This window comes from Cyprinus carpio, chromosome B4 (assembly GCF_018340385.1).
Source record: "Cyprinus carpio isolate SPL01 chromosome B4, ASM1834038v1, whole genome shotgun sequence".
Taxonomy (NCBI): Eukaryota; Metazoa; Chordata; class Actinopteri; order Cypriniformes; family Cyprinidae; genus Cyprinus; species Cyprinus carpio.
Window position 1 is genome coordinate 22,625,057 of NC_056600.1, and position 27,113 is coordinate 22,652,169.

Here is a 27,113-nt window from a genome sequence, read left to right on the forward strand (position 1 = left end):
TATTTTTCGACTATTTTTCCATGTTTTAAAATCATTTCAAATAACAGTGTTCAAGGTTTTATGTTAAAAATAAAAATTATTTATTGATCTGTAACTGCAGGTTAAATGCATCCATGTCCCCTCTGAGATACATTAAACTGTGTAAATACATCTAAATATCACTTCAGATGCAGATTTCAGAAATGTTTTCTTATGTTGGAATGAAAGACACTAAGTACCAGAAGTGCTTCTTATTCATACCCAAAAATGCTAAATGGAAGAAAGAGTTAATACTGAACACAATCGTTCTGCTCAAGCTGTGCATGAACATTTTTATATACATATTTATTTGCTTCTTTTCCATTTTGCATTTACTTTTACTTTCAATACTTAAGTACGTTTAAAATTTTAAAAATACTTTTTGTACTTAAGTACAATAAATATCAAATACTTTAAGACTTTTACTCAAGTAATATTCTAAATGGTGACTTCAACTTCTACCAGTCATTTTCAGGTAAGATATTTGTACTTTTACTTAAGTATGGCTTTCGGGTCATTTTTACACCACTGGTCTCATCTGATGACCCCTTTAAGGACTCAACAAAGTAGCACTTTCAGAGAATCAATCTTCCTTTATTTGTAGTGTTCGATGTTTAGAGAAAACTTTAAATTAATAAAAGTCTTTAACTGTAAAAACAATTTGACTTCTGAAACAATCATATGTTTGGTCAAAATCATTTGGTCAACATCATTGCACACAGGTTTACATAATGTGCTCAGTTCAGTACAGGAACACAAGTGTGTATGAGTATTGAGTAAAAGATTACCTGATTGTGTAGTTCAGTACAAAACAACAATCATCTCTTTATTGTTGAAACATATACATGTCAAATCATATTTGAAGACCCGCAGTTCAGATGTTTCCTTCTGATTTCACCATGAAAATAAGAATAAATTAATATCAAACATATTTCAAACGTTTTATTCAGCAACAACACAAGATCTGCCCATGAAAGACTTGAAAAGACTCCTTATAGGATATAATTTAAGCCTGCATTTGACTAATGCAGTCAAATCACTGGATGTTGCTTTTGAAGGTTGTTGATCAGTCACAGCGACGGAAGAAATGGAAGTGGTAGTCAGTAAATAAAACTTCTGCAAAGTTCAGATCGGTGTTACAATCTGCCAAACCCTGTGTGAAAAGAACACATATATAATGACAGCATATGGCCAAAAGATTTAAGTCATGCTGCTAGTCACACCATCATTGCCATAAACACATTTAATTTGGCAGTACCATAGACAGAAGTACAGTCTGCCCAATATTTCATATTGTTAAAGTCATAGATAATCTAGGATTTTTAGAAGCCCTGTGTTTTGGTGCACTGAAGATATATTCTATCTTGTTTCACTGGCTAAATGACTTGCACTCAAGAACACAACACTACAACACACTGGGCTTCATTCATGAAATAAGAGCAGAATAATAAAAAAAATTATTAAGCTGTTCTGTCACAAGTTTGTTTGTCCATATAGCAAGGTAATCTTTAATATATTGAAATGTATCATAACTAAAATAATTAGTTTTCATTGATAAAAATTAATTAATAATTCCATTTTATTATGCATTCTGTTAGCAGGCAGTTAGAAACATCAGTAGGGTCTGCTATCTATACACTTTAAATTAAATTATCTTCTTTGTTTATATGGCCAATTAGTCTCTTCTGCATTTATACAATATACAGCATCTAAACCAGAGAAGGGAGTCCAAAGATCCCACAATATTTATGTACATGTAATTCATGGACAGGGACTATGCTAAAAGTAAATGCGTGTGCACACACAGAGTTTTTTTTATGATGAATTTGTGAATCCAGGGGCAGAGGTTTTTTTTTTTTTAAATGTCAATTTTACCCTCAAATTACTCTGAATTTACTCATATATTAACAAAAGTTTCATGAATGAGGCCCACTGAACAGACTGTACTTATGTCTCCTCACAACCTCATTTTCATTCATGTCATATGTTTTCTACTCTAAGTAAAGTCTTAATTCAAAGAAAGCTTACATTCACAGATTAACACACAAACATATAAAGATACACTCACAGCAACAGAAGAGCGGAAATGGTAAGATGCGTGATAGTGATTTGCCACTGCCAATGTCCATTTATGTATGTAGCCCTGTTGAAAAGGAAAAGACTTCGAACAAATGCATGATATCAAAAACCCGTAACATTTTAGAATACTGTTCCATCATTAATGAATAACTATACAAGAACAAAGGACTAATGCACTATTAACATTGTAGTAACTACTATTACCTAACAAGAAAACTAAGTAATAGTGCCCAGTTGAAATTGGTAGTTCACTATTAGCCAATCAATATTTTTTTCATATATCCTGGAGAACTCCTAAGAACTACTGCATACAGGTTCATAATTAGTGTGAATTATGCTTAACGAATAATTAATTCTAAAATGAAGATCATGGTAACCCACTAGTAATGACTCAATATTACCAAATCCTTCTAAAGGAACTACTAATTATTTGTATCAGTATTCTGGAAATAGTGGAAATCATCATAACTCCCTAATATTGACTGACGTCATTGTAAGCTTTTGAGACATATGTTAGGTTTTGGATAGTAATGACTAAAGTGTTACTACATCTTTCTGAAGAAACTACTAATTATTTGGACCAGTATACTAAAGGGAAGATCACAGTAACCCATTAGTAATGATTTAAGTGTTACCAAATCTAGCAAAATGAATTACTAACTAGGACCTTACAAAACCCTCAAAAGTTTCCAATGATTTCAGTCATTACTAGTGGGTTACCATGATCTTCATTTTAGAATTAATTATACACTATGTATTATTCATATTAATTATGAACCTCTATACAGTAGTTCTTAGTAGTTCTTGGGGAGGTATGAAAAAATAATAGTTACTGATTAGCTAATAGTGAACTACCACATTCAACTAAGCATTATTACTTACTAATTCATTAATCAGAGTTTATTGTTAGATGCTAGTAGTTACTAGAGTGCTAATATTGTGTTACTCATGTGTTCTTGTGTAGTAATTCACTAATGGTGGAACAGTATTCTAAAGTGTTACCCAAAAACCATTTTACCAAAAATGAAATTTTACCTAAGCCATGTACACTGCAGATAAATTTGGCTGTCAGATCACCTTTTAATGCTTAATCATGTGCTACACACGTACAGTTCAGTAATTTTACAGGAGTGACAACTGCATTCTTAATGCATTACGCTTTTTAGCCTAACTGTTAATCACATTCTTTGAATTATCCATAATTTTCATGAACAGTCCTAAAAGGAATTTTCTATAAAATTAAAGTTTGAATAGTCTACAACAAATAAATATTGTTAAACAATAAATGCATGTTGCCTTGAGAGTGTAAGTGCTAAAGTACCTGTGTGTTGAGAGCAGTGTTTGACTCTGGGCCATTGTAGTCAAGTACTGAAGAGCACTGCTTACTCTCATCATGTGAGCACAGGTGAATCACCAACAACTCAGTTGTGCTGCTCAGATGTAAGAAAAACACTCATTCATATCAATTCATTCATAACCACAACTTTTATAAAAAATAAATAAATAAATACATTACTTTCTGTCTGTTTATTCTATATGAGCAGTAGTACACAAGCAGGATTGCAATATGGCTCTACATCAGCACAGACCAATTCGGCCATCAGCACAAAGCCACAGTTCTCCATATATTGACATACAGTGGTGGCCAAAATTATTAGAACACTAGTATTTTCACCAGCCAAAAATGGTTTAAAGTCAGTTACTTATTTCTTTTGCTATAGTGCTTCATAGGAAATATCAGTTTAAATTTCCGAACATTAATTTTGCCATTAATTGTAATAATCCAGTGAGATTTTTGTTTGCACAAGGAGTCTGACAACAGCCAGTGCTCCACACAGAAATCTGATCTGATCATCATCAGTCTGTCTGGAATGACATGAAGAAACAGAACAAACTGAGACAGACTCAATCCAGAAGAACTGTGACAATGTGTCCAAGATGCTTCAAGAGACCTACCTGCAAAGTTACCTGAAAAAGCAACTTTAAACGCAAAGGATGGTCACACCATATGTTGATTTAATTTAGTAAATATAAGTTAACTGATAAGGAAAATCTATTTATGACATTATTTTTGACACCATCCTCATTTTACAGCATTTTTACACAAGTAACTAAAACTTTTATCAGTACTGTAGCTTTGCAGGTAGGTCTCTTGAAGCATCTTGGATCTAGTAAAACTGAAATCATTGTAAGCTTTTGAGGGTTTTGTAAAGTTATCATGCTTTTCACTTTAGAATACTGATCCAAATAAATTAGTAATTATTCATGTAAATTAGTAATCCCTTCTGAAGGATTTGGTAATACTTGAGTCATTACTAGTGGGTTACCATGATCGTCACTTTAGAATTAATTATACATTATGCATTATACACATTAATTATGAAACTGTATATAGCAGTTCTTAGTAGTTCTCTAGGAGATATGAAAAATTGTTGTTACTGATTAGCTAATAGTGAACTATGACTTTCAACTGAGCGCTATTACTTGCTAATTTGTTAATCGTTAATTCGTGTTAGTTAATAGCAGTTGCTAGAATGTTAAAAGTGCATTAGTCGTTTGTTCCTGTGTAGTTTTATGTTATCAGTGGTGGAATAGTATTCTAAAGTAGTACTGTATTTATGTAATTTCTCTTATTACCTAAATATTAACATAGCCTATAGATGTATTATATTATTTGTTTAATAAATTGATTGTTCACATTTATTGGTCTAGCCCTGCTCAACATGATATTAAAGGAACAATTCACCCATAAAAACAAAAACATAATGTCATAATTTACACACCCTCACACCAAACTCTTAAAAATCTTCCCTTCTTCAGCAGCTCTCAAATGTCATTCTCAAATTGGCTCATCTCTGGTCATACAAATTTGAGAACCAATGCTGTTTAATGTCAAACCTGGTCCAAAGGAACCAGGAACAAAGGAATTTGGTTTATATAACTTCAGAAGATTTTAAATATAGCACACAAGTCATACACTGCTGCTTTGATACTGTTATGACTGGTTTATGCAGACTGACAGGTGTCGTCACTATAAACTGTTAAAATGGAAAAGAGCACTATGAACATTCTTCAGAACAGCTCAATTTGAGTTCCACAGGAAAAACAACAGCATACAAGTTTGGAACAACATGAGAGTTAGTAGAAGATGACAGAATTTTATTTTGGGTGAACTCTTCCTATTAAAGTGTCTGTTTATAGCTGTTAAATGTTCTGTGCTGTGGCTTTGTTCCATTACTTAAACTCAATGAGCATAAAATTAAACTCTTATGAAACCTGGAGTGCAGTATAATGAAAACTGTGTGCGATATCAACAATCTTGCACTCACGTCATTTGGAGGGTTATGGGCATGTTGGGTGGGATGTGTTTACTGAGGGGAATGAGGTAGGTGTAGTTTCCTTTCCTACAAAAAATATATAGATCAATAAGTAAAATGCACATTTATTATAATTGAACATTTCTGATGACTTTAGTGCTGCAAGTCAAGAAATCCCCAAGTGCTATAAATATGTTGATGACGACATTAGGGGTCTTACTTGGGAGCCCGAATCCTCTCTGATTAAGAGAAAATGCCAATGAAATTTGGCTAGTGGATTTTGCATGCTGAGCCACTCCACGTGCATATGGATATAAATGGACAACTGGTGCATCCACTCATCAGGTTTTATGCTGAGGAGCAGAGAACTAGTCCCTGGCAACCAGCGATGGTTCAAGGTTGTGGCATGGGAACATAACGTCTCCGTTCCCTCCAGAAGGGGACCAGGGTTACGTACATAACCAAGACATTCCCTATCTGTCAGTCACTTCGAGTTATGACAATGACGACATTAGGGGACCATGGAAAGCGTCACAACTTGAACCCCGTCACAACCCCATGCCATTGCAAATGTTGACAAGCAGCTGCATATCAGACAAATGCTACGCAAAGGTCTTAACCTTCCCACCGCCACTGCAAAAATTTGCTGACCTTGGTAACCGCAGGGACCAAAGGTGAATATGTTGCTGCTGGTGATGCCAAGCCGCTGTTCCTTTCACCACAGAAATTTCTTAATAGAAGGGATTTCAACCTTCAATGAAAGATAACTTCAAATCTTTTCTATTTGTTGTTACAGCTTGACATTAACAATGGGGAAGCGAGCCTTCTCAAGAAGGGTGCTACGGAGGCCACATCCTACACGTAGGGATGTATCATGTGGAGACACTGATGTGGACTGACTCAGGCCTGGGGCAGTTCTACATATGGAATGTGACTATGAGGCAGGTCATACCTGAGAGTAGAGATGGAACGACTGCCAGCAGAGCCTGACAAAACGGTCTCTCAAAGGAAAGACACGGGTTAACCGAGAGGCAAACCTTACCTTGAAAGAATACACATATGGGATCGCCCGAAGGGAATCAAGCCCTATGAACACCTAGCCCAGTACGGGGCTGACCAGAGACCCGGGAAAGCTAACACCAATACTGGGCCTGGCATCAGATTGCTCCACCCAGTCTGACTGCCCCCCCTGGAGGATACTCGACCAGGGTTCACCATCCAGCAAACTGCACTGGAGGAGGAAACAGGCACTTGCATGCCCAGGTGAGGGGGAATGACGTAGCAAGTATGACAACGGCCAGCTCTTCCCGCCACTTAACTGTTACCCAACACACAGGAAGAAACTGGCTCAATGCGGAGATTGTAAACTCTCGCAAAGGTGTTCTGTGTCACCCAGCCCGCAGCTCTACAGATGTCTGCCAGAGAGGTGCCGTGGAAATGGCAACACTCCATGTGGAGTGAGCCCTCACCCCCAGGGAGCACGGCTCGCCTCGGGATTGGTTCGTCAAGGCTATGGCATCCACTATCCCCTGGGCCAATCTCTGCTTGGAAGCAGTCTTCCCTTTCTGCTGACCTCCGTAGCAGACACAGAGCTGCTCAGAGCTTCTGAAGCTCCGGGTGCAGTCCACATATATGTGCAGCACTCTTATGGAACACAGCAACGCCAAGGCTGGAAAAGACATGGTGGGAACCTTTGGCACGTATCCAGGCCAGGGTCTCAGGACAGTGTGAGAGTAGGCTGGCCCTAACACAAGGCACTCTTCGCTCACCGAAAATGCTTGGAGGTCCCCGATCCTCTTGATGGAAGTGAGCGCGGTCAGGAGCGCTGTCTTAGACGATGAGACCATGCTTTCCCAGGAACTGGCCGTCCACTGCATCATAATGTGCTGTGATAGCAGCCACATACACTTTCAAGGAGGAGGGTGACACTTCAACCTTCCTTGCAGGAAAGAAAGCACTATTCCAATTGTGCATCTTTGGAGGGTCTTCTCTGCGAACAGTGAGCTGTCATAGCACATCGGCTGCACGATAGAGCTCCCCGTGATGTGGATGGCACGCAGCGGCTTGCGTCGCGTGTGACTCCAGAGAAGAAGACTTTCACAAAGACATGGGGGACGCAGAAGAGCATCATCATATGCATCCAGCCCCAAGACTGGTTTGCAGCGGTCGACCTGGAGAATCCAGATCCAGGACTGGCCGAAGGCCACTGTCTTTGTTGGCCACGATAAAGTAAGGGCGGTAAACCCTGACACCATCTTGGCTGGAGGGACAGGATCGATTGCATACTTTGCCAATAGGACAGAAATCTCCTCGCACAGGACAGAGGCATCTTGGACTGGCACCAAAGTCTCGAGGATGCTGCTGAACCTGGGGGGTTGCCTGGTGAACTGAATGCTTATCTGAGTCAGACTGTCTGAATGAGCCAGTGGGATGGGTTGAGCAGCGTGAACCATGCTCCCAAACTCCATGCGAGTGGCACCAAAGGTACAATCGACATATCCACAGTGATGCAGCGGTCGGAAGTTGTGCTAAACGGCCCAAAAAGTTCCACGTTCTGGCCCATCACGGCAGGACTCCCGTGACCCTGGAGGGACCGGCTGGAGATGTGTGGGAAGGCATTGTGCCCCCGAACTACAATCTCTTGGACGCTGGCGATAGGGGCCATCATGGGCGAGAGTGGAAAAGGAAACTGTTCTTTCTTTGCTGTGTTCTGTTCCGCTGCTGTACGAGGCTCAATGTGCCGGCCTCAACATTTGTTGACGTCACTCATCTCAACAAGGCTGAACCATAGATAACTCTTGGACCACAAACATAGACATCGCCTTCCCTAGGGAACAGTCGCCGACCACAGTTCCTGCATCAATCTCTGTCAGTATTAATTTTAGTGCCTTGGCTTTAGCTTGGATCCGCTGTCAGCTTACAGGCTTTGGACAGGAATATCAATGTACCCCCTAGCCACCCAACCATCGAGGGTAATGAGCTAATGGAGGAGGAAGACAAGCGGCTTCCAGCTGAAAAGGGGCCATCCATGACTTCATCAGCTCCTCATGCACCTCTGGGAAGAAAGGAACCAGGGAAGGGCGTGGTCGCGAGCCACGGCCCATGCCGAGGAACCAATCATCCCACCGCGAGGGCTTGGGATTGGAAGGTGTGCACACCTCCATCCCCATGCTCACGGCGGCCCGGGAAAGCATTGCCGTCAACTCTGGGTCTGATTCGGCAGTGGCGACAACACCCAAGGTGCTGCTATCGACATCTGATCCTCTACTGGCATGCCGAATGAAACACTGGGCACGCCATCAGACGGCACAGCAGAATCACCAGGGAGCCGCACAGAACAGCTGCTGTGGGAGGAGTGAGAGGTCCATGGGGACTGGCCCAGCGGAGAGGCTCTGCCTGTGGCAGAGAAGCCTGCGCGGGTAGTAACAGAAGGAGACCCTCCCATCCCCGTAAGGAGAGAGAGGCGTGATAGCAGCACTGCAATGGTTATATGCTCACATTGAATGCATAAATGGAACAGCATATTTAAAAAGACATGAGCAGTCTGCAATCAGAAACTACTCTTTTAGATGAAGCACCCAGGGGAATCGCTAAATAAATGCCGCCAATTGTGCCGTAAAACCACCCAGAACAGCCTCTTCTTCTGACAGCAGAGAGAATTCGCCTGGTGAATCTGTTCATTCACTTGGCTCCGAAGTAAAAATCTGATGTACCTGTCGCCTATTTATACCCATATGCACGGGGAGTGGCTAAGCATGCAAAATCCACTAGCCAAATTTCATTGCCATTTTCTTTTAATCAGAGAGGATTCGGCCTCCCAAGTAAGACCTAATGTCATCATTGACATAACTTGAAGTGGCCGAGAGATAGGGAACATAAAACTGTGAACACCATACTGAGAGTGAAAAAGGAGCTTCCTGTTGAATGTTTGTGTATATTGAAGATGTAAATCTGATACCTACCCACAATTCTCCCGCTGACAGTACTGCTTATCTATAACTTGTTGATTCTGCGTTACGAAGATGGACTGTATAGTTGTGTTTGTCCCTGTAAAGAAGACAAGAACAAAGACCTAAAGGTGTGAATTACTATTTTGGTCACAGCTACATTTATTCTTTTTAGGAATAAGGAATCTTTCAACATAATGGATTTATCCTGAGGAGACGGTCACAAATATTCACAAACTAATATTTGTGCACCAAAACTACCCACACTGAGACCATTACTTGGGAAAAATTTATAGAGGTAAATGAAAGTGGCAAGTAAATGAAAACTAGCTTCTACTTTTCTAACCTGGACTTGGCATTAACAGGCTTATTTAAGATTTAAGATCTGTCAACTTACAGTCAGTAGAATTTTTCACTTTGTCTGACAGTTTTTCTAACCACTTCTCTGAAAGGGAATAAATGAAAATTACATGAAGACAGCCACAAACATATACAAAAGTATATTTGAAGACAGAAGACTGCCACCATGTCTCTGACCTTTCTGTGTTTTTCTCAGATTGGGGATTACATGTGACAGAGCATCAAAGGGGACAGTTGTGTCTGTCAGTTGGGTGTTATGATTATCAATTGAAGTTGAAGGACAGCAGTAGACCTCATCTGAATAAAACACATTGGAGACATCAATCTCTGGAGGCCAGGGACGAGGAGAGGTGGTGGAGAACACTGCAAACAGTCAAAATGAAATTCACTATATAAAATAAACAATGAATAGATTATACAGATTAACCAATTTACATGCGGTTTGTCTACATACAGTACCTGTAGTCAATGCCGCTGTTGTGGAATAAGTTGGCATAACATTGGTGTTGTTGAAACTGTACATGCCAAGAAAACAAAGTTAAATCTTACTCCAAATAAAAGTCCATTAAGTAGCAGTAACAGTGATGTAACAAGCATGGCAAGTGATGTGATTTAACATGACTGAATCTGAGTCTGTGTACACCCAGTAAATTGTTCTGTACTGATGCTGATCTTTGAAGATGACATTGTACCTGTCATTAAAGTCCATGTCTTCTTGTAATGTCAACATATAAAGTGCAGTAATAGAAATAACACTGCAAAACAACAGAGAAAAAAATGTCACAAAAATGAAGGAATAATCACGGCCACAATATAACTATGTTAAAATGTTTTTAAAAAAATGTAAAATTAAAATTAGTTTTTAAAATTAATAAATGTCAAAATATGTTCCCCAGATTATTAATAACAGTTCCTTAAAACAATGTTTTGTATTACACATTTTCTTAAACACTATGTTTAAAATGCACATGAGGCATTATTTTATTAAATATGCAGAAATCTGAAAATGGGATAAACAAAAGGTCAAAATTCTTATTTCATTTTGTGGACATATTAGAGTTAAAAAATTTTTACTAGAGGGGGTTTTTGGATATCTCTTTTTATCACTCCGGAAAATATTGTCAAAATATCACCATATTTTTAGGAATAAAATATTACATAAAATAGGCAAACCGTCACCTTCAAATTATAAGGTTCTGTCTGACATTTTTGTCAAAATTGAGTTTTTCACATATTCTAACTCTGTGACAACTTATTTATTTACTTAATTTTGTTAAGTTATTAAGTTGTGTACATTTTGAGACTTTTTTATTTTAAAAAAGGTATGCCAAAAATCTGAGGCTCAATATCTCAAAATTGCTCAAAATGCAGATAGAACTTTATAATCCTAAGCCCCCCCAAGCCCCCCCCCCCAAGCCCCCCCCCCCCAACACACACACACACACACACACACACACACACACACATACCACACGTATATATATATATATATATATATATATATATATATATATATATATATATATATATATATATATATATATATAGGATATGTCAGAAATGTTAGTGTTATGTTCTGTTGCTACTAATAGTGATGTTTTCTTTATTATTATTATTATTATTATTATTGCATTGAAGGTTTGATCATAATAACTTAAGAAATACCTATAAATGAACAGTATTTGAAGTTTTTTTTTGGCACCCTCTGGTGCCGGTCATTTGACCATTTGTTTATACAATTTCTTTTTTTTTACATTTTTTTTACAGTTAAGGTGTTTAATCATAATAATTCAAGAAATAACTATTGAATAACATCTTTTCATTACTGAACCATTTGGAGGTTCCACATTTTCTGTTTTGCTCCAATCTGATACTGTATATAAATAGAACATTTAAGATAAAGTGTACTTAAGAACATCTCACCAAAGAGCCATGGTTGTTACTAGCATGATAATACTAGCTTGGAATACTCTGTGTTGAAGACAGTTGTGATATCTCCCACAGAAGTAGTTCTGAAAGAGAAATATGAAGTAGCCATATTTGTCAAATTTATTGTACAAATTGATAAATAAAGGGATTTTCACATACTGTGCTTGACTGCGGTGGCGTTGACGGTGGAAGTTTTGAATGGAGAGTGTTATTTTTGTTGTTTTTCCTGTGAAACAAAGATTTCAGTAAAACAAATGATTTCAGATGATTGACTGCGAGCACATACATCACACTCACAAAGTGAGTTTGTATTTCCATTCAGCAATTATGAAATTTTAAATAAATAAATATAAATATGTTTGTAAAACATGTTTTTAGGGAGTTTAAAATAGGTTGAATTAGGGAACTAAGTTCTGAATTTCCTGTGTATTCATTTCATCACTGCCATCAAGACTCACAGGAACTCAGACAGATCTTTACCATCTTTCTCATGACTTTGAATATCCTGTAAGTCTTATAACTACAATAAGTTTATTAACGAAAGTTAAGATATTTACATACTTTGGGAAAGATAAGCATTACAGTTAAGTGTTTCCCAACTCTGGAAGTTGTATTATTGTTATCAAAAAATGATACTAAATGGTAACATTTTCATTAAATCAAATTAGAATTAAAAATTGGCATGACTAGGAAAAACAGACAATAAAATACATACTACAAAAATACTCAGAAAATTTAAATGAAATAAAAATGAATTTTAATGTAGGTTTTTGATACAAGGTATATTATAAAATGTAAAGCCTGCCTACATGAAAATGGTACCAGACAACAACACTAGACTGTGAAATTGTTAAATACCAGTTACTGAAATAACTCAATAAACAATCAATAAACAATAATTCTAAAATATCTAAACACTGAAACTACAAAAATCCCAAAAACTATGAAAACTAAACTAAATTGAACATACTTGGTTACTTAACGTAACCTCGGTTCCCTGAGATATGGGAACGAGTACTGCATCTTGGTAGACACATATGGGAAAAAGCCTTTTTTCTCCTGAACTGAACCCTTCTTCATTCACGCAGTGAAAGTGCACGGCCAGTGGTTTGTGCAGTGTATTAAAAAACGAACCAATGGCTAGACAGCGGAGCTGCACGAGCCTATGGTGACCAAGCCTGCCAAAGCCCGCCAGAATGGGCGGGGCATCTGGCTATATAAGCGGGCGTTCGCCACATGATTCTCAGGTTACTCCGACTGAAGCGGCGGATGAGTCGTGCAGCTACACAGCACGGCTAGCAACGCAGTACTCGTTCCCGTATCTTAGTGAACCGAGGTTACATTAAGTAACTGAGTACGTTCCCTGTCGATACTACACTCATACTGGGTAACAGGTAACACTCATATGGGAACACAGTACAATCACGCCGTGCTAATGTAGTGGAACTACTAAAGATATCAAACTTCCATAAGCAACCATTGCCCATAGAGAAGTTCCAAGGCTAAGACGGGTTGAGCTTCCTGAGATCACACCCGGCCTGGATGATTGTTCCAAAGTACTCCTGTAACTTTGACACCCAAGGGTCGAGAGCTAACAGGTGAACTGTATGGTCAAGGGCTCTCCAACAGATCTGTTTATGTGGTCTGGTCACTTCAAGCAGAAAGGACCCTGGCCTGCAAGGCCGGGACTTCCAGGTTATAAAACCTTGCAAATGTGGATGGCGAGTCCCAGCCGGCCGCCTCACAAATAACCTCAATAGACACACCACTGGACCATGTCCAAGACGAGACAATGCCTCTAGTCGAGTGGGCCCATACTCCAATGGGGCATTGAAGGCCCAAGGAAGAGTACGCTAGCGAGATGGAGTCTACTATCCATCTAGAGAGTCTTTGCTTCGTGACCAGAAGCCCTTTGGTGCGGTTACTGAAGTTGACAAAGAGTTATATTTCTATTATATATATAGCCTATGGGGGGCGGAATGCTCAATATAGATTCTCAGAGCTCTGACGGGGCAGAGCAGAGATAGATCTCTGTCCTCTTCAGAAGGAGGAAGCGCGGAGATTGTAATGACCTGCCTTAGGTACGTAAACGTGCTTTGGTTTCAGGATAACTTTAGTGTTGTTAGGTCCGAAATTCCAGGCAGGCAGGGCTAATACAGAGCACCTGAAGTTCCCCAATCGCTTTACTGATGCCAGTGCTAGAAGCAGAGCAGTCTTCAGCGATAGCGATCGAATGTTGGCAGACTGTAGTGGCTCGAAGGCAGGGTCCTCAGCACTGTGGGTAGATAACATGGTAGCTCCCTGACTTCGCTGTTTCTCTCTCCGATGCTTGCTGAGAGAGGAGAAACGGGAGAGCGGAGCTGCCTCCAGTGGGGGCAGTCCACGAGTTGAAAAAAGCAGTGAGTGAGCAGTCTCTGCATGGGGTCTGCACAGACAGATGACATACTCATTTCTCTTCTGTATCGTGCAAGTTTCCCTGCATGGGCCACACTCGCAGCGCGACATTTGCAACAACGTAATGTAACCTGTTGAAAATAAGCTCTTTCAGAATCGCTGGATGGTGGCAGGGGAAATGGGCCAGAACTGCTGCATCGCTGTAGCGGTGGAGAAGCAGGTCAGCTGTGCTGAGTGGTCCTGATTTCAGATGCGAAGGCGTGTCAACAGCGAGCAGGCTTTCAGAATCAGTGATGAGCGTAGAGTCGTCGCTGAAGGAGAAGAAATCTGAGAATCCTGTGGCGAATGCCCGCTTATATAGCCAGACACCCTGCCCATTCTGGTGGGCTTTGGCAGGCTTGGTTGCCATAGGCTTGTGCAGCTCCGCAGCCTAGCCATTGGTTCGTTTTTTAATACACTGCACGAACCACTGCCATGCAGTTTCACTGCGTGAATGAAGAAGGCTTCAGTTCAGGAGAAAAAAGGCTTTTTCCCATATGCATCTAGCAAGATGCAGTACGAGTGTAATATTGAAAGGGAACTATGATTGGATAACAATGAACAAAAATTAAAATAAACTGAAATAGCTATTAATAGTTTAGTTTTTACATTTTTAGTTAAAGTTGCAGTCATTTTGTTGTGGGTTTTTGTCAATTTTGTTAGTTTTTTTGTTTGGTTGTTTTTTTTTTTTTTTCAAATATGACTATATAGTTTTTATTAATTTTCAGTTCTAGTTATTTTAGTACATCAAGGTAAAAATTAGAAATGTTTCCTTTGCTGATACTGTATATAAACTAATGTCTATTTTAGGTAACTTAGATAATGTGCAGTGTTGGACTCTAGGAAACACTGATGCATGGAGCTCCGTGTTTGTTGAGAAAATGTGTATCAGACTTGAAGGCATCTGCGAGGGATAGAGAGATAAATGCAGTGTGGAAAGTTAAGAAAATCGATCCCAACCCTTTAGCAGAAGGGCCGCTGCTGGACCGCATGCTACCCAGCCTCTTCAGCTTGGCCAAGCGAGTGTTCCAGACCTCAAGCTCCTGAATACGAGTCTCAAGGTTATCTGTGAGTTTACACAGCTGCTTCACAGCACCTACATTCTCCATAAAAATCTGCTCCTTTAGGACATAACAACCAAAATTACTTTCAGACCATCCTCAAATGTCTAGAAAATGTCACTGCAATTAATAACAAATATCTGACAGGCTTACTTTGTCCACCATGAGAAAATTATCAATCTTCTCCCCGTTTACGCAAGTGATATCACCCATTTCCCTTACAGCTGAAGGCAGGAGTTCTCTGACTTCCTGTGCTATGATTCCTAATCAAAGAGACACCTTATCTGTGAGAATCTGTCTTTAGGACATTGAATTATAAAAAGTGCAGTGTATATGCTAATTTAGCCTGTACCTGTTTCGTGATGCTGATCAATTCCCATCCTTGAGGCAAACTCTGGTTTGTAATCATATTCCACAATTCTCATCTGAGCAATCCTCTTGAGCTGCTCTGTTGAGTCCACCTACAACATCACAGACACAACATTTTAGTGGTTTTCACTCATTGGATCTATCAAGACCAATGTTAATACTAGATGTAAACAGAATCACTTTTGGAAGGCCATCCATTTGAGAAAGCCATTGCTATCCCAACCTTATATGATGCCATTTTGTTTAGTTTGTCTTTATATTGACTAAGCAGACAGACACTCACTTCCTGAATGTTTTGTTTGGCCCTTCTGTCTGAGGGATGCATGACGTTGCCCATTATCTTGGCATTTCCACAAACCACCAAAGCCTCATCAGGGCTATCTGTGTTGATGCCAATCCTCCCGTGACACACCACAGATTCTGGGTTCTGTCCTCTTTGCCAGAGCACATCACTATCATTCTCAAACTGACCAGGATTGGAGGCCTTTAGATGGAGAGATGATAAAACTTTGAGAACCACTTTCACACACCAACATGACATTAAGGCCAAAGGAAAGCTCCCATTACTGAAGCAGCAGTCCTTGAGGAAAATAGATGAGTTCATGGCAGAATATATTGGTTAGGGTTATGGTTATGGTCCAAAAACTTACCCTGACGATGATTCTTTCCGAAACATTAGCAACCAGCAGAAAACGCTCCTCTTTTACAGTAGCATACAGACCAACCACCATCTTAAAGTACCTATGAAACATAAGCAACAACATACAGCTAGTTACTATAATTGCAATTGACTATATTTGTATATGCATTGATCAATGTGATTCATATAGATTATTTTATTGATGTCTTTATTAGCTTTTTTAAGCATGAATGTTTTTCTCTGATATCATTAAAAATATCATCATTTGTGTTTCAAAGACGAACACAAAGTGTTTAAGTTTCCGTGGAACAGAACCAATCACACTGTTCTGAGATGCCGAAAACACTGGATCATGACCTATTTTGGATCCAGAAAAGCAACTTTCACCAAAAGGTGAAAAATTTGCATCCCTGAAGTTCACTATAAAAGTAGTAGACTAGAGGAAAATCGTTAAGAAATCTTTTTGAGAGACCTGTTTGGAACATAATTCTCCTTAAAATATACATGTAACTGTCTAACTGAACCAAACACCTGGCCAAAAATCATGAAATATCAAGAAATGGCCTGTATATAAAATTTGAAAAATTGTCAAATTGAATAAGATTTTACACTAAAGTGCTACTTTGTTTAGTCCAGATTTGCCTGGATCATTTTAGGTAAACTGTTGTTTGTAACTGTGAAAACAGAAGCTCTTTGTTTAGTTGTATTACTGCCCTATAAAATGAGAGTATAGCTGCATTCAAAATTGCATAGTGTCCAGTAGGTACTACATTTGCAACTTACTTTGTGAAAAAAGTATATTGTTCCGGTATATATATTATGAATATTGGTAGTAAGAATTAAATTTGGAGGTACTACATCTGCCATGTTTTCACTGTCACATGACCTACCCTCTCGAGGCTTCATGGGATAGTCAAGTATCATCCAGGTACTTCTACTTCTATGTCTACTGTTTTTTGTGAATACTATGAATTGAGACATTCTGGCATACTGTTTTTTGTATACTATACAAAATGAAACTAGGCATATTCGGACATAGAATGTCTATAGGTTGGACCTGCATTCTGAGATTGTTTGTAACTAACCTCTGATCAGGATTGGGTTTGCCCTTTTTTCTCATGTTATTCGCTGTGGTTTCACTGAAGTGTAACCGTCCTAATGTCACCTTTGTGATTTTGTCTCCTGGCAGATTTACTCTGAAAGAGATGTTTAACCAAAATCAGCATAAATGACACATTTTATAATACATTATTATAAAATGTTTTTCCACATGCTTAAGTATCCTGACACTTACCTGACTGGTAAGAAAGGCTTCTTGCTGCGGTCTGACTGAGACTGCTCTATAGTGATGAAATGGTTCTGTGCTTCAAACTACAAAATGGATTCAAGTGTCAAACAAACCATCTACATTCAGAACATAAATGTTTCTGTAAGGTTTTCAGCCATGTTTTCACTACCTTGACCCCAAACAAATTCACATGGAAGCTCTCTATGGGCATGAGACCTCCTGACGTTCTGACAAATCTAGGATCTCCAGCCATCCCTATGTGAACTGTCACCTGGAAGTGGTTCTTTTTCTGACACACAAAGGCTTCATCAGGTGTCGAGTAACTGAAACCCTTATCAGTGTCCACATGGTAGCCTGGAGGTGGTCTACTCAAAAGAAAAAAGACACATGAGCTTCATAGGTTTTATTGCTAAATGACATCTTGGTAAATGTTAGTAGAAGATGTCTTCTACATGAATTATGGGCCTTCAAATTCCTTCTTCACTTAGAGTAACAGTGATACAATGTACAAATGGGATATAAAAGTCAAATTGTAAACATTTACAAAAAACATTTACATTTAAAACATTGTAACATTTAACATTTAACATTTAAAAAAAAAAAAAATACAATAGCATTACCATGTGTTTGGACATGTACCATAGTAATTCTATGGTGTTCTTTGGTCTAAAAGTATCAGAGTTTTCCGAACTAATATCATTATAGTACCATGGTCCTAGTCCATCATCTCAGATTAGAAAATCTTGGTAGTTACTCACAGGCTTTCAGATCTGCTGTTGTGGAGTGAGCACCACTGACTGGGCTGATACCGGTCCCACGTTAGCAGCTGGTGCACACTGCCCACTGGACTTCCACCAGCTGTGTCACTGTCATAACACTGCGCTTCATATGATCCACTTTCTGGACCTGAAGACAATGCAAGCATTAAGGAAAGACACACAAAATGGTATGTAAAGTCTGGAAAATACTGCACAGTCTGAGTTTACAGATTTAAATGGGTTGTGTATGATGAGCACAGACTCAGATTCTTTAGCTTTATAGTATGAGTCCATCCAGTCCAAGGAGATCAAACAACTTTGATGTTTTGTGACAATTTTAGAACACATTTTCTTCTTGTCATGTGTCTCCTAGTGAAGAGGTACATGTTGCTTTGTGAGATTGTTGTTGTGGTTCAAATGACTTGTATGCCTGGTAGTTTATGATCCTCAGTTGTTTAGTGTAGTAGTTTTTCTCTGTAACCATTAACAAAGTCATAAAGCAAGTGCATGATGCCTAGTATTTTAAAAATTTTAAAATGTATGAGGAACGTTATCTTTAGGATTGTCTTCCCGCACTGTCATCGCTGGTTTGTCTTTATCTTTTTTCTATTATCACAAACACTGATTTTCCTGCTTTCTATAAAACTGATCTTTATAGTGTACACTTTTTTAATTGATAAATGGAATTGAATCTATGTACACTGTAAAAAAAAAAAAAAAAAAAAAAAAAAAAAAAATTCTGTAAAATATACTGTAAAAAACTGGCAGCTGTGGTTGCCAGAATTTTACCGTAAAAATATGGTAGTGACATTTTAGGTTTTACGGATTTAACTTAAATTTACATTTAAATACTGTAATTTTATTAACTGATATAATGTTAATATACCAACCTTTTGAAAGAATTAGGCAATTAATTGGTTTTTGCTATAACATTTTCACAGTCTTTTACTGCTAAAATCACGGTCATTTTTTACAGTGTAGGCATTGAACTAATGATCTTGGTGTTGCTAACTCCATGTTCTACTGTTTGAGCTCAAAGACTTTGTATATAGCAAGACTGAACTCATATAACTATGAATGGGAGAAAGTGCAACACGCAATATGCCAGAATATGCCCCACCTTCTAGATAAAAGAGCCAGTGGCCAATTATTAAAGTCATTGCATCATTGTGCAGTCAACATTTTAAAGCTCCGGTTGCCAAAGAAACAGTCAGTATCCTCATACACAAACTTGGGACTGCACATGCACATTGGCTGATCCAACCTGACATATAAACTTTGTAACATTATTTGATTATAAGAAATAACATATGAAATAGTTGCCTGGAGACATTGCAACCACCGAGTTAACAGACTTTCTCTGAAACAGATTTTGGTCCCTTTTGGTATGCCATCATCATCCTTTTATGTGCCACATGTCTGATCTTTCCTGTGTTTTCATTGTGTTGTTAGTTCTGCCCTCTGTGACCTAGTTTCCTCATTGATTAGTTCATTTGTTTCCACGGAGCATGGAGCATTCGTCAGAGACCATCACATGGCCTGGACTACACCTCAGTCTTTAGACTCATCGGCTCTGCCTTGGCTCCTAGCTCCCTTGTCTCCACACTGGCCCATCATCACACTGGCTCCACAGGGCTCCCTCGTCCCTCCAGCTCCACCTTTGTCAGTTGTTGACCCTCCAATGCTATGGGATTTCACTCCTCCGGCTTTGACTCGCCCCTCCATCACTCTGGCTTTGGCTGGCTCCTCCTTCCCTCTGGCTCCATCTTGGTCCTCTGGCTCCGCAGCAGTCTTCCGGATCCATGCCTCATTGTTGATTAGTTCATTTGTTTCCATCTGTGTTCTATTAATTATCCCATTAGTTCCTTTGTTTGGCATCATACATAAGTTCTCAGTTCTCCTTCATTGTTTGTCAGTTTTCGTCTGTGTTTACAGTGGGGAAAATATTTAGTTGATCCCCTGCTGATTTTGTAAGTTTGCCCACTTACAAAGAAATGAAAGGTCTGTAATTTCTATGGTAGGTTTATTTTAACATATAGAGACCCAAGAAATCCAGAAAACAAAACACATTATATAAAGGTTAGAAACTGATTTGCATTTCAGTGAGTGAAATAAGTATTTGATCCCCTACCAACCAGCAAGAATTCTGGCTCCCACAGATTGGTTATGTGCCCATGCGGTACACAGATTAGTCCTGAAGTTACTTGTAATGTCAGCTTGTTAGGTGTATAAGACACCTGTCCACACAATCTGTATCTTCCATTCTAACCTTTCCCACCACCATGGACAAGACCAAAGAGCTGTAAGAAGGAGACAACTGTTGGAGCAATATTTGGAAATGAGAGAAATACAAAACAACCATCAATTGGCCTTGGTCTGGAGCTCCGTGCAAGATCTTACCTCATGGGGTAAGTATGATCATGAGAAAAGTAAGGGATCAGCCCCGAACTACATGGGAGGAGCTTGTTAATGATCTTAAGGCAGTTGGGACCACAGTCACCAAGCAAAACATTGGTAACACACTACGCCACAATGGACTGAAATCCTGCAGCACCCTCAAGGTCCCTCTTGCCAAGAAGGCACATGTACAGGCCCTTTTAAAGTTTTCCACTGAACATCTAAATGATTCAGAGAAGACTTGGGAGAAAGTGCTGTGGTCAGATGAGACCAAAATTGAGCTTGTCGGCATTAACTCGACTCACCGTGTTTGGAGGGAGAGAAATGCTGACTTTGACCCCAAGAACACCATCCCTACAGTCAAGCGCAGAAGTGGAAACATTATGCTTTGAGGCTGTTTTTCTGCTAAGGGTATAGGATGACTTCACCGCATTCAGGGGCAAATGGACAGGCCATGTACTGTAAAATCTTGGATGAGAACCTCCTTCCCTCAGCCAGAACACTGAAGATGGGTCATGGGTGGGTCTTCCAGCATGACAATGACCCAAAACATATCGCCAAGGCAACAAAGGAGTGGCTCAAGAAGAAACACATTAAGGTCATGGAGTGGCCTAGCCAGTCTCCAGACCTCAATCCTATAGAAAATCTATGGAGGGAGCTGAAACTTCGAGTTGCTAAACGACAGCCAAGAAACCTTAAGGATAAAGAGTGGATCTAAATCCCTCCTAAGATGTGTGCAAACCTGGTGACCAACTACAAAAAAATTCTTACCTCTGTGCTTGCCAACAAGGGTTTCTGCACCAAGTACTAAATCATGTTTTGCTTGGAGATCAAATAGTTATTTCACTCACTGAAATGCAAATCAGTTTCTAACCTTCTTATAATGCATTTTTTCTGGATTTTTTTTTTGTTGTTGTTGGTATTCTGTCTCTATACGTTAAAATAAACCTACTATAAAAATGACAGACCCTTCATTTCTTTGTAAGTGGGCAAACCTACAAAATCAGCAGGGGATCAAATACATTTTTCCCCACTGTACTGTCGTGGCCAAAAGTTTTGAGAATTACATAAATATTAGTTTTCAAAAAGTTTGCTGCTAAACTGCTTTTAGATCTTTGTTTCAGTTGTTTCTGTGATGTACTGAAATATAATTACAAGCACTTCATACGTTTCAAAGGCTTTTATCGACAATTACATGACATTTATGCAAAGAGTCAGTATTTGCAGTGTTGGCCCTTCTTTTTCAGGACCTCTGCAATTCGACTGGGCATGCTCTCAATCAACTTCTGGGCCAAATCCTGACTGATAGCAACCCATTCTTTCATAATAACTTCTTGGAGTTTGTCAGAATTAGTGGGTTTTTGTTTGTCCACCCGCCTCTTGAGGATTGACCACAAGTTCTCAATGGGATTAAGATCTGGGGAGTTTCCAGGCCATGGACCCAAAATTTCAACATTCTGGTCCCCGAGCCACTTAGTTATCACCTTTTGCCTTATGGCACGGTGCTCCATCGTGCTGGAAAATGCATTGTTTTTCACCAAACTGTCGTTGGATTGTTGGAAGAAGTTGCTGTTGGAGGGTGTTTTGGTACCATTCTTTATTCATTGCTGTGTTTTTGGGCAGAATTGTGAGTGAGCCCACTCCCTTGGATGAGAAGCAACCCCACACATGAAAGGTGTCAGGATGCTTTACTGTTGGCATGACACAGGACTGATGGTAGCGCTCACCTTTTCTTCTCCGGAGAAGCCTTTTTCCAGATGCCCCAAACAATCGGAAAGGGGCTTCATCGGAGAATATGACTTTGCCCCAGTCCTCAGCAGTCCATTTACTATACTTTTTGGAGAGAAGTGGCTTCTTTGCTGCCCTTCTTGACACCAGGCCATCTTCCAAAAGTCTTCGCCTCACTGTGCGTGCAGATGCGCTCACACCTGCCTGCTGCCATTCCTGAGCAAGCTCTGCACTGGTGGCACTCCGATCCCGCAGTTGAATCCTCTTTAGGAGACGACCCTAGTGCTTGCTGGACTTTCTTGGACGCCCTGAAGCCTTCTTTACAAGAATTGAACCTCTTTCCTTGAAGTTCTTGATGAACCTATAAATTGTTGATTTAGGTGCAATCTTAGTAGCCACAATATCCTTGCCTGTGAAGCCATTTTTATGCAACGCAATGATGGCTGCATGCGTTTCTTTGCAGGTCACCATGGTTAACAATGGAAGAACAATGATTTCAAGCATCACCCTCCTTTTAACATGTCAAGTCTGCCATTCTAACCCAATCAGCCTGACATAATGATCTTCAGCCTTGTGCTCGTCAACATTCCCACCTGAGTTAACAAGATGATTACTGAAATGATCTCAGCAGGTCCTTTAATGACAGCAATGAAATGTAGTGGAAAGGTTTTTTTGGGATTAAGTTAATTTTCATGTCAATGAAGGACTATGCAATTCATCTGATCACTCTTCATAACATTCTGGAGTATATGCAAATTGCTATTATAAAACCTTAAGCAGCAACTTTTCCAATTTCCAATATTTATGTAATTCTCAAAACTTTTGGCCACGACTGTACATTGCATTGGATTTGCTTTTGGAATTACACTTTTGAATATTAAAGCCTGTTTCCCTTTATCTTCTTCTTGCATTTCATCTCTTGCCAAGCAACCTGTGACATTATGTTTCTAGAGGCGTAGTGAGTAGGGCTGCAACAACGAATAATCAATAATGAAAATAACGGAATTTTTTTTTTTTTGATTATTCATGTCTGTGTGTTATGCATGCAAAACATCTGCAAGTCATGTCACTTTACAGCAGTGAATAACACAATGTTACATAATATACATAAACAATTGTTTCCAAATGTCCACTTAATGATTATTAAAAATTTGATACTAATACTGAGCAGGTCTGTATCGGAATGAACCAAATGTTCCTTTATTGTGTCTGTAAAATTAGTAATGATTAAAATGACTAAATGTACTGCAAATGTAAAGTACATGGGAGTCCCATGAGATATACATTCTGTGAGTGAGAACACACACAAACTGAATCACACTTCATCAATAGCGATCCACTTCTACGATTAAGTACAATCATGTTCATATCAGCAGCAAACCACACCTGGTTCACATGAACCAGGAAAACTTTTTAAGCAGATTTGGGTATGGGCACCTGAGCTTAAAGTTGTGATAATCCCAGGTGTGCACCAAAAGTACTATGTGAAAGCACCCCCAGGTGCATTTTAGAGCATTTTGATCTGACCAAGTTACTGCAAGATATTATGCCACAAAGCAACATTTCTAGATGGGCAAATAGAACATGATCACCTCAGATAGGACAAAAACATTCTGGACGATATAAGACTTACAGAATGATGGTTTGGTCCAAACTGGGTCAGCACACCCGTGCTGCTCTGTGTGCCCCTCAAAAGAGTTTGACCTTCTTCTTTTCTTATTTTCGTGCAAGATATTTCTGTTAAAGAAATACAGACTGTAAATATACTGAATGAACTGCAAAAAGAATCAGAACAGCACACGCAACACATTCTTACCCTACATGTTGATCATGTTTTGGGGGCATATAAGGGTACATTGTTTCTGAGCACATTGCATGGGGCACACATGAAGAGGCTGCAGCTGCATTAGCTGGCATATGTCCTGCTGGGAAACCCATCGGTGGGCACTGAGTATATAGTGGGACACCATGGATGGGTGCATTATGAGAAGTGGTTGCCTGTGTGTAACTCTCAGCTGTGTTGAGACTGCACTGAGGGAGCGAAGCAGGTGAAATGGCTTTAATGTGGTTCCCAAGGGGTCTGCCAACATCATGTTTCCTGTCTTTAAAGGGACACGATAGAGGGAAGGAGTCTTCAGATAGGCTATACACATCTTTGCTGCTTTGTCCCGGTGACCATCTTGAATCTGGTGAAAAAACAGACTGTATAATGACTACAAGCAGCAATAAAAGAACTTTGTGTTTGGGATTTTGGATCAGAGAAGACTTCACCTGGTATTTGTGGTGGAGAACTACGCTCTGATCCTGAATCTGGTGGTGATTCGGGTAACATGCTAAGAAATCAGAAAAACATGCTAAAAAAACCCAAATAACCATTTTCTGTGGCAACCTGTAATTTAGAGAGGGGTAAAGTGGACTTTACTTTAAATTATTTTACTTGTAATATTTAAAAGAACTCACAAAGTGGGATCTGTCTCACTGCTCAAATACTGCTCCAGAATACTGGTGTCTACCACGGCACTCTCTAACACACCACTCACATCCTGTCCTGATGGAATAAAAAGTATGTTACAATACTTTCTCTTGTTTAAATTTCTCCTCATGTAATTCATTTTGTGAAGGAGGTTTGATGACATGAGGCTTTAAGGCACTTTATTTCACTCATTGGTTCTCTTGCTTCAAACAAGTAGTTTGAGCTTTGTTTTGTTTTTTCAATATTCAACCAAATTTAAAGTTACCAAATTTGCAACATCAAGTGGCATAAATATGTGGTCACATTTACTGTGCTTGGCAAGATTTCGCTTGAGGGTGAAAAGTTCCTCATGCAGATTTTGCTCATTTTCGAGTTGGTCACATGACTTTGCTATAGTATGTTGAAAAAAAATTTGATTTCTTATGTTGATTTTTCCCCTTCTGTACAGATTGCATTCTGGGGGCGTCCCCCTCAGTAGAAATCGCGATCGCATTCCCCTCGATGAAAATCGTGTTTCATACCTCCATCATTGGGCCCTTAGAATCGTCCTAACCTCCCTAACCACAACCCAGATGGACCTTAAAAGAAATCTCAGACAAAAGCCACTCTAGAGAATGAGGATAATGAACTTGAGGTGCCTCAGCAAGACAAAACCGGCTGAATGTTCAATCACCAAAATATCAAGAAATGGCACCAGAACCTGGAAATGGTTTCACAGCGTACATAATATAATCAAAACACTGTGTAATAATAAAATACAAATCTAAAATTCTAGAATTACAGAAGTGATATACTATACAGAAAAACAATGAGACAGTGAACAGATGTATGAATGTATGGCCTTGATCTGTTTGCTCTTCTGACTGGTTTTATAGATCCGTGGCCTTGAACTATTTATGGTAAACTGTACCTTCATACTGTATATATTACAGCCACCTACATTAGATGTGCTTTGACCATGTAAAACACAACCTCCATACAATCTTTACATTTACAGTTCTTTATCTATGTTGTTCGCATAGCATAATAAATTCATAATAACAAATTCCTGGGTTGTAACCAGATATCAATGTTATGTAATTTTCACAAAAAAAAAAAATAGCTGATAGTGACATGCAGTACATGAAACATGAAAATACATCTGATCCCATGATGACAATGCTCCTGACCAGCAAAAACAGTTGTTTAACTAAGAACACTGTAAGGTAAGTAGGGTGAATGTTGTTTAGGTTTCTTACCATTAAAAAACTGCTGCAGTGCCTCATTTTCTCCAAGAACATCCATTGGATCAGCTGAGGATTTTCTGAATTTAGTTTAATGCCAGTTATGTCAAATCCTCTACTGTAAAAGCACTGTGTGAACAAAATGGGACATTCTGTGTCTTTGACATGGAGAGGTAGTATGAATTGACCCAAATACTAATCAATTTACCTTTCCCCACTTAGAAAGAATGGCAGTGTGTTTGTGTCAAGCACACAACCATACTGAATTCCTTTTTGATGTGCCGCTAATGTAATATGACAAACACAATTTTATCATCTCACACAAAGTATATTCAGGTTAAACTGATCCACCTAACAATATGATATTATTAATATATTCAATACTATTGTTATACTAATTTGGTTTCACTTCCTTTAATAAATTTGTAATACTTCTAAACTTGAACATTCCAAGTCAAAGTAGAACATAACTGAAAATGTATGCCCTCATATCAAACGCTCAAACTGATCATGGCCTAGAATGGCGGCAGCCATTTTAGCTGACCTGACTGTTCACAAACTTCATATACACGTTAGATTATATTAAATTCAGTCATCTAAAATCCTCACTATAACCTGCTAATATAATAAACTAAAGTTGTACAATGCAAATATAGTTCAACTGCCCATCCCCTTGAACTGATCACAATAGCAATACATTTATATTTTGTTTATATAGAAACAAGCAAAAAAAAGGTTCTACCTTTCGTCACAAAATGTAGACTTCGGTTTTGCTGGATTTGCCCATTAAAGTAAACATCTCAAGTGTAATCCATCAGTAACTCCACATACATCGTAAAAAGATGTACTCTTACATTAAAATAATTAGTAATGTATATAGAAACAGAAAAAAAAGAGGTTCTTATTCAGTGAAAATGGCAGTCGTCGTGCAGTCTCACATGTACTTTGTTCACTGACCCTAGAGGCAAAATCCACCCACTGCCGAGCAAACACCTGTAGGAGGCCATAAAGGAAGCTTTGCTTTATGAGGTAATCACACACAGACATGCTACAAGAGCTGAAGGGACTGATGGGTGTTTCTGTGCAAATAGAT

At 39.0% G+C, this 27,113-nt stretch overlaps 1 protein-coding gene across 1 annotated transcript; it reads right to left on the bottom strand.

Annotated features, from left to right (window-relative positions):
• Nucleotides 1-591: 591 nt before the first annotated feature.
• On the bottom strand, nucleotides 592-27,113 carry LOC109072646 (myelin regulatory factor-like protein). The gene is made up of 26 exons (XM_042722399.1): nucleotides 26,763-27,113; nucleotides 26,036-26,149; nucleotides 24,785-24,872; nucleotides 24,596-24,657; nucleotides 24,141-24,510; nucleotides 23,958-24,061; nucleotides 18,200-18,347; nucleotides 17,611-17,806; nucleotides 17,448-17,524; nucleotides 17,239-17,349; nucleotides 16,164-16,254; nucleotides 15,797-15,997; nucleotides 15,497-15,605; nucleotides 15,298-15,407; nucleotides 15,044-15,204; nucleotides 11,810-11,876; nucleotides 11,645-11,733; nucleotides 10,414-10,476; nucleotides 10,181-10,236; nucleotides 9,899-10,084; nucleotides 9,759-9,806; nucleotides 9,377-9,461; nucleotides 5,427-5,501; nucleotides 3,419-3,527; nucleotides 2,087-2,161; nucleotides 592-1,171 (listed from the first exon to the last, which is right to left on the bottom strand). Exons 2-26 carry the CDS (start codon nucleotides 26,079-26,081, stop codon nucleotides 1,085-1,087), a joined length of 2,814 nt encoding a protein of 937 aa, XP_042578333.1. The 5' UTR covers nucleotides 26,082-26,149; nucleotides 26,763-27,113; the 3' UTR covers nucleotides 592-1,084.

Bases quoted from the DNA above. Each gene is read 5' to 3' on its own strand.
- LOC109072646 (XM_042722399.1), bottom strand. From the start codon at position 26,081: ATGGATGTTCTTGGAGAAAATGAGGCACTGCAGCAGTTTTTTAATG. The intron at 18,348-23,957 runs GTAAGTCTTATA...CATTGTCTTCAG, and splicing joins TTGGACCAAACCATCATTCT to GTCCAGAAAGTGGATCATAT. The intron at 11,877-15,043 runs GTTGGGATCGAT...TTTGTTTCACAG, and splicing joins AGCGGCCCTTCTGCTAAAGG to GAAAAACAACAAAAATAACA.